Source organism: Oncorhynchus masou, unplaced genomic scaffold, assembly GCF_036934945.1.
Source record: "Oncorhynchus masou masou isolate Uvic2021 unplaced genomic scaffold, UVic_Omas_1.1 unplaced_scaffold_2225, whole genome shotgun sequence".
Taxonomy (NCBI): Eukaryota; Metazoa; Chordata; class Actinopteri; order Salmoniformes; family Salmonidae; genus Oncorhynchus; species Oncorhynchus masou.
In genome coordinates, this window is record NW_027008699.1 from 33,502 (window position 1) to 48,086 (window position 14,585).

General features: G+C 45.9%; 1 protein-coding gene across 1 annotated transcript in view; it reads right to left on the reverse strand.

The window, feature by feature from the left end:
• The window catches only part of LOC135533112 (beta-mannosidase-like), a 39,356-nt gene extending 26,453 nt beyond the window's left edge, over nucleotides 1-12,903 (reverse strand). The window contains exons 1-9 of the mRNA XM_064960522.1: nucleotides 12,367-12,903; nucleotides 11,028-11,122; nucleotides 10,223-10,328; nucleotides 9,711-9,884; nucleotides 7,578-7,701; nucleotides 5,921-6,090; nucleotides 3,460-3,573; nucleotides 1,315-1,466; nucleotides 43-160 (exon numbers count right to left, since the gene is read on the reverse strand). Coding sequence (XP_064816594.1) covers nucleotides 43-160; nucleotides 1,315-1,466; nucleotides 3,460-3,573; nucleotides 5,921-6,090; nucleotides 7,578-7,701; nucleotides 9,711-9,884; nucleotides 10,223-10,328; nucleotides 11,028-11,122; nucleotides 12,367-12,582 — 1,269 coding nt within the window. The 5' untranslated portion in view covers nucleotides 12,583-12,903. The remainder of the gene's footprint in view (nucleotides 1-42; nucleotides 161-1,314; nucleotides 1,467-3,459; nucleotides 3,574-5,920; nucleotides 6,091-7,577; nucleotides 7,702-9,710; nucleotides 9,885-10,222; nucleotides 10,329-11,027; nucleotides 11,123-12,366) is intronic.
• Nucleotides 12,904-14,585: the final 1,682 nt, after the last annotated feature.

Genomic DNA, 14,585 nt, shown 5'->3' on the forward strand with positions numbered 1-14,585 from the left:
TGTGACGAAGACAACGAGAAAGAATACTAGTCAGTCAGTTACCATGATCCCCATCTCATCACAGAGAGAGTAGAACATGTCCTGCTCATAGACTCCTCCCCCCCAGACCCTGAGAGCGTTCATATTAGCGCTTACGGATGACTGTAGAAGGTTCCTCACACTGAAATAGAACACAACTGTTGTCAATGGTTACCGAACAAGACAGTAACGACGATCTGTTCAAATCTAGCAGGTTACAGTGAGAGTTTTAACTCTCTCAGTCTAAGACGTTAGGGGTGGGGTTGCTAAGCAGACATATTGGTTTAAGATGGTCATAACATGGATCATTTTGCTAATTGGATTTCGAATTTTACGAACTCTTTAGGAATAAAATATAAATATTTTAAAATATTATATCAGACTCAGGTTTAATATCTAATGTTCCACAGCGGGCTAACCAAACGGTTCAGACGCTACAGACGTTTACATGACAAGACTGATCTTCGGGATGTCTCCTGGTGTGATAAACACCTCTCTGTCACCACAGATGGGATATCTCCTGGTCTGATAAACACCTCTCTGTCACCACAGATGGGATGTCTCCTGGTCTGATAAACACCTCTCTGTCACCACAGATGGGATGTCTCCTGGTCTGATAAACACCTCTCTGTCACCACAGATGGGATGTCTCCTGGTCTGATAAACACCTCTCTGTCACCACAGATGGGATGTCTCCTGGTCTGATAAACACCTCTCTGTCACCACAGATGGGATGTCTCCTGGTCTGATAAACACCTCTCTGTCACCACAGATGGGATATCTCCTGGTCTGATAAACACCTCTCTGTCACCACAGATGGGATGTCTCCTGGTCTGATAAACACCTCTCTGTCACCACAGATGGGATGTCTCCAGGTCTGATAAACACCTCTCTGTCACCACAGATGGGATATCTCCTGGTCTGATAAACACCTCTCTGTCACCACAGATGGGATGTCTCCTGGTCTGATAAACACCTCTCTGTCACCACAGATGGGGAAGTGAGACACTGGTAGATGCGGTGGATTGCAACTCATCTAATGCAGAAAAAAAACATCTCTCTTGTTTAAACTGACAGATTTTGATGGGGATTTGTTGTGTGAAGTAACTTAGACTGACGCACCGGTGTGTTCAATCAGAACACTAAAGTCTTGTTTGAATCATAATGTAAACATAATGACATTGTAATGTGGCCGTTTCAAAGACACAAAACACATCCCATCTTAGAAGTATTTAATGAGTGAAAGGTTGATATCATGATTAAGACCAAAGACATGAGTGTGTGTGTGTGTCTCACTCAGCAGGGCTGACCAGGTCCTGAAGGGCGTGAGCTGGGATCCAGTTTGACCCCTTCAGGAAGATGGGCTTCTTGTTGACCCGGAAGTAGAAACTCAGCCCAGGGGAACCAGCGATTGGCTCCTGGACCAGCTCTACTGTGCGGAAATACACCTTGGGATTAACACAGAGAGGATGTTAAATACACCTGGAGACGGAGGGGATGTTAAATACACCTGGAGACAGAGAGGATGTTAAATACACCTGGAGACAGAGAGGATGTTAAATACACCTGGAGACAGAGAGGATGTTAAATACACCTGGAGACAGAGAGGATGTTTAATACACCTGGTAACAGAGAAGATGTTAAATACACCTGGAGACAGAGAGGATGTTAAATACACCTGGAGACAGAGAGGATGTTAAATACACCTGGAGACAGAGAGGATGTTAAATACACCTGGAGACAGAGAGGATGTTTAATACACCTGGTAACAGAGAAGATGTTAAATACACCTGGAGACAGAGAGGATGTTAAATACACCTGGAGACGGAGAGGATGTTAAATACACCTGGAGACAGAGAGGATGTTAAATACACCTGGAGACAGAGAGGATGTTAAATACACCTGGAGACAGAGAGGATGTTCAATACACCTGGAGACAGAGAGGATGTTCAATACACCTGGAGACAGAGAGGATGTTAAATACACCTGGAGACAGAGAGGATGTTAAATACACCTGGAGACAGAGAGGATGTTCAATACACCTGGAGACAGAGAGGATGTTCAATACACCTGGAGACAGAGAGGATGTTCAATACACCTGGAGACAGAGAGGATGTTAAATACACCTGGAGACAGAGAGGATGTTAAATACACCTGGAGACAGAGAGGATGTTAAATACACCTGGAGACAGAGAGGATGTTAAATACACCTGGAGACAGAGAGGATGTTAAATATAGCAAGACGCAGGCCTCCAAAGAGTCCCTAGAATTTCTAAGCAAACAGCTGGAGGCTGTGGCAAAGTGGGTGGGGTTATATCCTTCCTGTTTGGCCCTGTCCGGGGGTGTCCTCGGATGGGGCCACAGTGTCTCTTGACCCCTCCTGTCTCAGCCTCCAGTATTTAAGCTGCAGTAGTTTATGTGTCGCAGGGCTAGGGTCAGTTTGTTATATCTGGAGTACTTCTCCTGTCCTATCCGGTGTCCTGTGTGAATTTAAGTATGCCCTCTCTAATTCTCTCTTTCTCTCTTTCTTGGAGGACCTGAGCCCTAGGACCATGCCTCAGGACTACCTGGCATGATGACTCCTTGCTGTCCCCAGTCCACCTGGCCGTGCTGCTGCTTATCATTATTCGACCATGCTGGTCATTTATGAACATTTGAACATCTTGGCCATGTTCTGTTATAATCTCCACCCGGCACAGCCAGAAGAGGACTGGAGACAGAGAGAAGACAGAAGACAGGAGACAGAGAGAAGACAGAAGACTGGAGACAGTGAGAAGACAGAGGACTGGAGACAGTGAGAAGACAGAGGACTGGAGACAGTGAGAAGACAGAAGACTGGAGACAGTGAGAAGACAGAGGACTGGAGACAGTGAGAAGACAGAGGACTGGAGACAGTGAGAAGACAGAGGACTGGAGACAGTGAGAAGACAGAGGACTGGAGACAGTGAGAAGACAGAGGACTGGAGACAGTGAGAAGACAGAGGACTGGAGACAGTGAGAAGACAGAGGACTGGAGACAGTGAGAAGACAGAGGACTGGAGACAGTGAGAAGACAGAGGACTGGAGACAGTGAGAAGACAGAAGACTGGAGACAGTGAGAAGACAGAAGACTGGAGACAGTGAGAAGACAGAAGACTGGAGACAGTGAGAAGACAGAAGACTGGAGACAGTGAGAAGACAGAAGACTGGAGACAGTGAGAAGACAGAGGACTGGAGACAGTGAGAAGACAGAGGACTGGAGACAGTGAGAAGACAGAGGACTGGAGACAGTGAGAAGACAGAGGACTGGAGACAGTGAGAAGACAGAGGACTGGAGACAGTGAGAAGACAGAGGACTGGAGACAGTGAGAAGACAGAGGACTGGAGACAGTGAGAAGACAGAGGACTGGAGACAGTGAGAAAAGAGGGGATAGTAGAGGAGTAGAGATGTTGAGGTCTAACCTGTGTGTCTGTCCTGAGTATGGCTGTTCCCTCCAGCATGGTTCCTCTCACACTGAGATGATAGGAGTGCTGCTCACCATGGCCAATGGGCCACCACAGCTTCACCTGGTTACTCTACAACACACACACACTAAACATTTACCTCAGCACGATGAAAAATAGAGACATGCTAAAACACGGACATTCAGAGGTCTTTCCAGTAGAGATAAGATGTGTCCCAAATGGCATCCTATTACCTTAATAACCCCAAGGGCCCTTCTCAACAGTAGGGCACTATACTGTATAGGACTCTGGTCAACAGTAGGGCACTATACTGTATAGGACTCTGGTCAACAGTAGGGCACTATACTGTAGAGGACTCTGGTCAACAGTAGGGCACTATACTGTATAGGACTCTGGTCAACAGTAGGGCACTATACTGTAGAGGACTCTGGTCAACAGTAGGGCACTATACTGTAGAGGACTCTGGTCAACAGTAGGGCACTATACTGTAGAGGACTCTGGTCAACAGTAGGGCACTATACTGTAAAGGACTGGTCAACAGTAGGGCACTATACTGTAGAGGACTCTGGTCAACAGTAGGGCACTATACTGTAGAGGACTCTGGTCAACAGTAGGGCACTATACTGTAAAGGACTCTGGTCAACAGTAGGGCACTATACTGTAGAGGACTCTGGTCAACAGTAGGGCACTATACTGTAGAGGACTCTGGTCAACAGTAGGGCACTATACTGTAAAGGACTGGTCAACAGTAGGGCACTATACTGTAGAGGACTCTGGTCAACAGTAGGGCACTATACTGTAGAGGACTCTGGTCAACAGTAGGGCACTATACTGTAGAGGACTCTGGTCAACAGTAGGGCACTATACTGTAGAGGACTCTGGTCAACAGTAGGGCACTATACTGTAGAGGACTCTGGTCAACAGTAGGGCACTATACTGTAGAGGACTCTGGTCAACAGTAGGGCACTATACTGTAGAGGACTCTGGTCAACAGTAGGGCACTATACTGTAGAGGACTCTGGTCAACAGTAGGGCACTATACTGTAAAGGACTCTGGTCAACAGTAGGGCACTATACTGTATAGGACTCTGGTCAACAGTAGGACACTATACTGTAGAGGACTCTGGTCAACAGTAGGGCACTATACTGTAGAGGACTCTGGTCAACAGTAGGGCACTATACTGTAGAGGACTCTGGTCAACAGTAGGGCACTATACTGTAGAGGACTCTGGTCAACAGTAGGGCACTATACTGTAAAGGACTCTGGTCAACAGTAGGGCACTATATAGGACACTGGTCAACAGTAGGGCACTATACTCTATAGGACTCTGGTCAACAGTAGGGCACTATACTGTAAAGGACTGGTCAACAGTAGGGCACTATACTGTATAGGACTCTGGTCAACAGTAGGGCACTATACTGTAGAGGACTCTGGTCAACAGTAGGGCACTATACTGTAGAGGACTCTGGTCAACAGTAGGGCACTATACTGTAGAGGACTCTGGTCAACAGTAGGGCACTATACTGTAGAGGACTCTGGTCAACAGTAGGGCACTATATAGGACACTGGTCAACAGTAGGGCACTATACTCTATAGGACTCTGGTCAACAGTAGGGCACTATACTGTAAAGGACTGGTCAACAGTAGGGCACTATACTGTAGAGGACTCTGGTCAACAGTAGGGCACTATACTGTAGAGGACTCTGGTCAACAGTAGGGCACTATACTGTAGAGGACTCTGGTCAACAGTAGGGCACTATACTGTAGAGGACTCTGGTCAACAGTAGGGCACTATACTGTAAAGGACTCTGGTCAACAGTAGGGCACTATACTGTAGAGGACTCTGGTCAACAGTAGGGCACTATACTGTAGAGGACTCTGGTCAACAGTAGGGCACTATACTGTAGAGGACTCTGGTCAACAGTAGGGCACTATACTGTAGAGGACTCTGGTCAACAGTAGGGCACTATACTGTAAAGGACTCTGGTCAACAGTAGGGCACTATACTGTAGAGGACTCTGGTCAACAGTAGGGCACTATACTGTAGAGGACTCTGGTCAACAGTAGGGCACTATACTGTAAAGGACTCTGGTCAACAGTAGGGCACTATACTGTAGAGGACTCTGGTCAACAGTAGGGCACTATACTGTAGAGGACTCTGGTCAACAGTAGGGCACTATACTGTAAAGGACTCTGGTCAACAGTAGGGCACTATACTGTAGAGGACTCTGGTCAACAGTAGGGCACTATACTGTAGAGGACTCTGGTCAACAGTAGGGCACTATACTGTAGAGGACTCTGGTCAACAGTAGGGCACTATACTGTAGAGGACTCTGGTCAACAGTAGGGCACTATACTGTAGAGGACTCTGGTCAACAGTAGGGCACTATAAAGGGAATAGAAAGCCATTAGTTCCAGAACCATAAGTCACCTTCCCACCCAGCAGCCCATACTAACGGTGTTGACATGGAGGCTCAAGGTGTTCTTGCTCTGCCCAGATGGAAACACCACCATGAAGGTTTGTTCCGTCGACAGCTCCATCAGAGAGAGGTTGACCTGGACTTTCGTCTCCTCCACAGCATCAACCAACACTTCCACCGTTACCACCCACTGAGACAGAGAGGAGTCTGGGAGACAGGAAGAGGAAGAAGACGGCTTTCCATGACTAGCGGTGAATCCCAAACCACCCCCCCCGCCTCTATCAACTCGCACGGCCCTCTGTTGTCACGTGTTGCTGATGAAACTCAGAAGGTAACTTCCAAAGTGGTGAGGAGATAAATAAACCCCTCACCTTCTGGAAAAACTCCTGACTTTAATGACGCATGTACCATTTAAATAATAAAACAATGAAATTCAACTGAGAAAATTCTCCCTGTCGTCTCACAGTAAATATACCTCAGTTAAACAGTTCATTCGGAAAGTATTTAATATGTTACATGTGTCATGGATCCTAAATTAGGCACGCGGTGCATTATGGGATACTGTCAAGCCAGCAGCGAAGCAAGACTCGGTCAAAGTGGCTATCGAAGAGTCTAATATACCTTCCATCATTTTAGCTCCCTCAGATGTGGGACACTTGTGCATATGGCGAAGGCAGAAAGCACAAATGGAGGCCAGAGGAGCAAGGGGATGATTTGGGATTCAGCCTAGGAGAGTTCACAGAGTAGCTGTATAGATAAGTTCAGAATAGTTAGATACCCATGCAGAGAGACAGAGACAGAGACAGAGACAGAGAGAGAGAGAGAGAGAGAGAGAGAGAGAGAGAGAGAAACAGAGAAACAGAGAGTCAGACACATGGAGAGAGAGAGAGACAGAGAGAGAGAGAGAGAGAAACAGAGAGTCAGACACATGGAGAGAGAGAGAGAGAGACAGAGAAACAGAGAGAGAGAGAGAGAGAGACAGAGAGAGAGAGAGAGAGAGAGAGTCAGACACATGGAGAGGGAGAGAGAGACAGAGAGAGAGAGAGAAACAGAGAGTCAGACACATGGAGAGAGAGAGACAGAGACAGAAAGAGAGAGAGAGAGAGAGAGAGAGAGAGAGAGAGAGAGAGAGAGAGAGAGAGAAACAGAGAGTCAGACACATGGAGAGAGAGAGAGACAGAGACAGAAAGAGAGAGAGAGAGAGAGAGAGAGAGAGAGAGAGAGAGAAACAGAGAAACAGAGAGTCAGACACATGGAGAGAGAGAGAGAGACAGAGAGAGAGAGAGAGAGAAACAGAGAGTCAGACACATGGAGAGAGAGAGAGAGACAGAGAGAGAGAGAGACAGAGAGAGAGAGAGAGAGAGTCAGACACATGGAGAGGGAGAGAGAGACAGAGAGAGAGAGAGAGAGAAACAGAGAGTCAGACACATGGAGAGAGAGAGAGACAGAGACAGAAAGAGAGAGAGAGAGAGAGAGAGAGAGAGAGAGAGAGAAACAGAGAGTCAGACACATGGAGAGAGAGAGAGACAGAGACAGAAAGAGAGAGAGAGAGAGAGAGAGAGAGAGAGAAACAGAGAGTCAGACACATGGAGAGAGAGAGAGACAGAGACAGAAAGAGAAAGAGAGAGAGAGAGAGAGAGAGAGAGAGAGAGAGAAACAGAGAGTCAGACACATGGAGAGAGAGAGAGACATACTATAGACTGGTACAGAAGAGAGATGGATTAGGCGCAGCACATCAAAGGCCTCCAGATGAACACCCTTCCACAGCCCCAGGGTTGGGAATGACGGTCCCCAGTCCCAGCTGAAGGAACTCTGAGCCTGGTAAAAGACCATCAGACAGGAGAGTTATCCAACGGGTGAATGGTGAACACAAATATAATTGACTGTTATTTTCTAGGAGACACAATAATGACTCCAACGTCATAAGCATCTGTATGTCGGATGGTGATTTGAAACCTTAACCACAGTGCTAAGCTTATGCCTAACCTTAAATGAAAACCACAAAGCGGATTTTAGTTTTCATGAATGTCTACGATATAGACTATCGTCTTTGTGGCTGTGGTAACTAGTGGAAACAGTTGTGCCTGTTGTTCACAGTGAGATCTGCCCTCTGATTGGCTAGAATGGTTCCACCTGATTTTCGCCTCCTCTGAAATGCCTTCTATTTCTGAAGACGTTTATTTTGGTTGTGAGAGCGGCGGCTACATTATCTGGATAATGTGATGGATAATGTCATAGATAATGTGTCCGTCCTGATAAATGCAGCCGGAAGAAGAACATCAACACCACTAGAAACCAGTGGACATGTTTTTTTAATTACATTTTTATTTCACCTTCATTTAACCAGGTCGGCTAGTTGAGAACAAGTTCTCATTTACTATTGCGACCTGGCCAAGATAAAGCAAAGCAGTTTGATACAGACAACAACACAGAGTTACACATGGAATAAACAAACATACAGTCAATAATACAGTAGAACAAAAGAAAACAAAAAGTCTATATACAGTGAGTGCAAATGAGGTAAGTTAAGGAAATAAATAGGCCATGGTGGCGAAGTAATTACAACATAGCAATTAAACACTGGAATGGTGGATGTGCAGAGGATGAATGTGCAAGTAGAGATACTGGGGTGCAAAGGAGCAAGATAAATAAATACAGTATGGGGATGAGGTAGTTAGATAGATGGGCAGTTTACAGATGGGCTATGTACAGGTGCAGTAATCTGTGAGCTGCTCTCACAGATGGTGCTTAAAGTTAGTGATGGAGATATGAGTCTCCAGCTTCAGTGATTTTTGCCGTTTGTTCCAGTCATTGGCAGCAGAGAACTGGAAGGAAAGGCGACCAAAGGAGGAATTGGCTTTGGGGGTGACCTGCTGGAGCGCGTGCTACGAGTGGGTGCTGCTATGGTGATCAGTGAGCTGAGATAAGGCGGGGCTTTACCTTGCAGAGACTTGGCAGCATGAGTGAAGGATGCTTTTTTGCGATATAGGAAGCTGATTCTATATTTAATTTTGGATTGGAGATGCTTAATGTGAGTCTGGAAGGAGAGTTTAGTCTAACCAGACACCCAGGTATTTGTAATTGTCCACGTATTCTAAGTCAGAGCCGTCCAGAGTAGTGATGCTGGACTGGCGAGCAGGTGTGGGCAGAGATCGGTTGAAGAGCATGCATTTAGTTTCACTTGCATTTAAGAGCAGTTTGAGGCCACGGAAGGAGTGTTGTATGGCATTGAAGCTCGTCTGGAGGTTAGATAGCACAGTGTCCAACGACGGGCCAGATGTATACAGAATGGTGTCATCTGCGTAGAGGTGGATCAGAGAATCACCAGCAGCAAGACCGACATCATTGATGTATACAGAGAAGAGAGTTGGCCCGAGAATTGAACCCTGTGGCACCCCCATAGAGACTGCCAGAGGTCCAGACAACAGGCCCTCCGATTTGACACACTGAACTCTATCAGAGAAGTAGTTGGTAAACCAGACAAGGCAATCATTTGAGAAACCAAGGCTGTCGAGCCTGCCAATAAGAATGTGGTGATTGACAGAGTCAAAGGTGTCTCAATGTGCAGGATGCCAGCGTTGCGTTATGGTGTGGACATGAAACACTGAGGTAAATTGAAATAAGCAATTGCAAATGTCAGTCCAGAGAAGGACATTAAAGTTGGCTACTGACGTAGCTAGCTAGGTCTACTAGACAAGATAACATTGTTTGTGCTAGCTAGCTAGAAAATTAGCTTAACGTTACTAAGCTAATATTGTTAAAAAACGGAATATTTTCTGTCAACACACAATAAGTACTATTAACTGAAAAGATGAAAAACCACTCACCTTTCTGATAAAGTTGACGTGACATTCTCCCTTCTGGACGGGTGGAGGACAGTCAGGGGGCACGCTGTAGGAGGAGTGAGCCTGACTCCTCTCTGAGGTGTACACGACAGGGGAGAGGAGGCTCACCTTCACAACGTTCTCCCCCTCCCTCAACAACTGGCCTACGCTGAAGTCCTGAACATCAGAGAATCATGTTATCAAGTGGCCCAGCCTCAGTTGGTAAAGCATAGTGCTTGCAATGCCGGGATTCGGGGTTCGATGCCCTCTGGGTAAAATGTATGCACACTGTGGAGGATGTCTCTTTGGATAAAGGTGTCTGCTAAATGGCTTATGTTCGTTATGTTTGGGCCAGATCAAACATAATCACTATACATACATACTACGTAAATGATAAAACAGATTTGACAATTTAACTAAACTAGCATACATGATTAGACACACCTTGAATTATATGCTACAAAATGTGCAATATAAACAACATTCATATGGTAAATAAGATACTTTTTTCATACATATCTGCGGAACATGTTGTCTGTCTTTCCCACAACAACTCCATTCAGAGAGATGGATGCTACAGTGTCCACTCCTTCAAACACCAGCTGGACTCTTTGTTTAGCCCTGGAGCAGAGGACAGGAAGGCCTATCTTAGAAAAACTGAGGGGTGGCTCCCCGGACACAAATTAAGCCTAGTTCTAGACTAAAAAGACAGCTCAATGGAGAATCTCTTATCGAAGTTTATTTTTAGTCCGAGACAAGGCTTGTCCAGTGTCCGGGGAACCGGCCCTGAAAGACGAGGCTTGTTCTGAGTCCGGGGAACCGGCCCTGAAAGACGAGGCTTGTTCTGAGTCCGGGGAAACCAGCCCTGAAAGACAAGGCTTGTTCTGAGTCCGGGGAACCGGCCCTGAAAGACAAGGCTTGTTCTGAGTCCGGGGAAACCGGCCCTGAAAGACAAGGTTTGTCCAGAGTCCGGGGAAACCGGCCCTGAAAGACAAGGCTTGTCCTGAGTCCGGGGAACCGGCCCTGAAAGACAAGGCTTGTCCTGAGTCCGGGGAACCGGCCCTGAAAGACAAGGCTTGTCCTGAGTCCGGGGAAACCGGCCCTGAAAGACAAGGCTTGTCCAGAGTCCAGGGAAACCGGCCCTGAAAGACAAGGCTTGTCCAGAGTCCGGGGAAACCGGCCCTGAAAGACAAGGCTTGTCCAGAGTCCGGGGAACCGGCCCTGAAAGACAAGGCTTGTCCAGTGTCCGGGGAACCGGCCCTGGGAGTAGTGAATACAGTAACACCATGGGGCTGGAATTGTAAGCTGTGGAAACAGTACCTTAGCTCTGTTGAGGCAGAAAATGTAGTCGTGTATGTCCAGTTGTCAAGAGCGATCCACCTGTATGCTACATCATTGAACCTGAAGTAGAGATCCTGAAAGACAGAGAGACAGGAGAGAGACAAAAGAGAGAGACAAAAGAGAGAGAGAGAACCAGGCATTTTCATGTAAAAAAACTAGGTAATTTGTCAGTCAGCTGATCTCAAGTATGGGTAGCTGTAGCCCAATATGGTGACTGGAGTACGGGTAGCTGTCCCCCAATATGGTGACTGGAGTATGGGTAGCTGTCCCCCAGTATGGTGACTGGAGTATGGGTAGCAGTCCCCCAATATGGTGACTGGAGTATGCGTAGCTGTCCCCCAGTATGGTGACTGGAGTACGGGTAGCTGCAGGCCAATATGGTGACTGGAGTATGGGTAGCTGTCCCCCAATATGGTGACTGGAGTATGGGTAGCTGTCCCCCAATATGGTGACTGGATTATGGGTAGCTGTCCCCCAATATGGTGACTGGAGTATGGGTAGCTGTCCCCCAATATGGTGACTGGAGTACGGGTAGCTGCAGGCCAATATGGTGACTGGAGTATGGGTAGCTGTCCCCCAATATGGTGACTGGAGTACGGGTAGCTGTCCCCCAATATGGTGACTGGAGTATGGGTAGCTGTCCCCCAATATGGTGACTGGGGTACGGGTAGCTGTCCCCCAATATGGTGACTGGAGTATGGGTAGCTGTCCCCCAATATGGTGACTGGAGTATGGGTAGCTGTAGCCCAATAGAACAATAAGGGAAAACTGATCATTTTGCAGTGGTCTCCTATTTTCTTCCAGAGCTGTATGTGTTGCCACCCCAGGGTCACACACCACTCATTCAATACATTTCGAAATGTGTATTATTCAAAAAGATAAAATACTGACATTTGAAAAATAAGACATATATGATATATTTTGGACATAAATTCAATAATTATATTTGATAACCGAGATGCAGGAGGAGTAAAGGAGAATAAGAAGTGAAGTGTCGGTTCAAAGTTGTAGTAAATACATTATTAAAGGAACCTGACTTCTGTGTTTCATGATGATTTTACCAGACAACAGTTTGGCCAAACATACACCGGTTAATAGAAGGCGACCATATTGGTTTTAGTGACGGACCACTTGTTGTGATTGATGTAGGTACACTGGCCAGTAGATGGCGATAGTATTGTTTAAGTGAGGGATGACTGCTTTCCTTTCGACAACCACTCGCGTGTACTCCGTTCATCATATTGGGTTGCAGCTTCCCCCTTCTCGCTCATCTGGCTAATCTTTTTTTAAAGACAGAAGACATCACAACTCTTCTCACCTTGATAAAGCCCTGTTTCAGGAGAGCAGAGTGTACACACCCCGGTACCTCTGCAGGAAGCGACAGAGACCCATTTGAGTTCTGTATGGTCCATTTCCTGTTCAAGCTGAGATCGTGCTGCTCTTCTCTGGATACATTGTATCCGAAAAGGACGTGAAAACTCCCGACGTAATAAAGGACAACAAGAACGCTTCCTCTTTTTCTAAACGCGCTCATTGTTGTGGTTTCTGCAGGAATTGTTGCCAGATAAAAGTATCTAGTCAGGTTGCGAACATTTAATAACAACCAAATTATCTATTAACATGTAATACTGCATTCAAGACAAGGAAAACTTAAAAGAAGAATAAAGAACTTTAAACATAATAATCACTGATTATAAACGTTGTAAAAATAAAAAAAACGCTGTATGTTCTTCGGTGCAAACGGCTTCTTCCTTGTTGTTAAAAATCACGTGACCGTATATCAGCTGATCCAGTGCACATCACGTGGCAACATCTTCTTCTATTGGAGATCGCACAGTTGAATGTGCATTCTGCCACCTGCTGTGCGGGGTGGAAACAGGATTCCCAAAATGGAACAAAATACCCACAAAAAAACACCAAACTACCAAAAATACATATATAAACCAAACTAAATCAAACAATGTTTCTGTTTAAAAAAAATGATAAAACAGATCTGATCCCAACATAGGCTCAAGGGGAACCTGGGAGGACTGGTCTTCTGGTGCCCCTTGCAAGTGTTTCAGATGGAAACTCCTTTAGTCACAAAAACGTTTCTGCTGCAGCCACAATAATACCCAGTTTCTTCAATTTCTTTGAGACTTGTGCCGTACAGTTTATAACTGTGGCAATGACATTGACTATGTAAGGGTACACCTTATAAAAAGCCTTGCTGCTGTTATGTTACTGCTGCTCTTTAAATATGAGTTATTTTATCTATCTCTTATCTATTTTTTACTTTACACTTATTTTTCTTAAAACTGCATTGTTGGTTAAGGGCTTGTAAAGTAAGAATTTCACTGTAAGGTCTACCTACACCTGTTGTATTCAGAGAATTTGATTTGATGAAAGTCACAAAATACACCTTTTAACACACAGGGTATCTTGTGACTGGCAGCAAACCTTTACTACAGGCTGTGGTGCGTCCTCTTAAAAAAATAAAGGAGAGCCGCACACTCAAGGAGCTCAGATGCAAAAATTATTTTTGTCCAACGTATCGACAGACAAGCTGTCTTTATCAGGGTGTAATAACAAACACTCATTTAAATAGTGTCAAAAGACACACACGGGTGTCTGTAATCATGGCCAGGTGTGGCCTGATATCATTGGTCAATTCTCATATATTAAAATAACATACAAAAAAAAAAAAAAACAAATGGATAGCGTACGATCATAGATACAATTTGGCTACATAAGCAGACAGACATTTACAGTAGAAAAATCATAATAATCACAAGAATGGCTTCAGATCAAAGTCCACGTTGAGACCGAAGGGAGCAAGGGTCTTCAAGTTAAAGATCCAGCCTCTCGTTTTAACAATAAATTGTCGAGGTCACCCCCTCTCCTAGGGAGGGTGACACTCCAGGAACTCAGGATCCTGATCCCCACCTCAATCTCCTTCACCCTTACAGGACACTCCAGGAACTCATGATCCCCACCTCAATCTCCTTCACCCTTACAGGACACTCCAGGAACTCATGATCCCCACCTCAATCTCCTTCACCCTTACAGGACACTCCAGGAACTCAGGATCCTGATCCCCACCTCAATCTCCTTCACCCTTACAGGACACTCCAGGAACTCATGATCCCCACCTCAATCTCCTTCACCCTTACAGGACACTCCAGGAACTCATGATCCCCACCTCAATCTCCTTCACCCTTACAGGACACTCCAGGAACTCAGGATCATGATCCCCACCTCAATCTCCTTCACCCTTACAGGACACTCCAGGAACTCATGATCCCCACCTCAATCTCCTTCACCCTTACAGGACACTCCAGGAACTCATGATTCCCACCTCAATAACAACACCGTCGTCATTCTCCACACCATTCTTCAATGTGCTCTGTCCGTCTGCACACACTTGCAACATGGCCACATCCTTTACAGTTCTCACACTTGGTATTTGCTCTGAATGAAAAAAACAACAGGACCGACAGGCGTTCTCCTTTTCCTTCAGTCACCCAGCGGGTCAGGCGCCCGGAGCGTCAACCACAC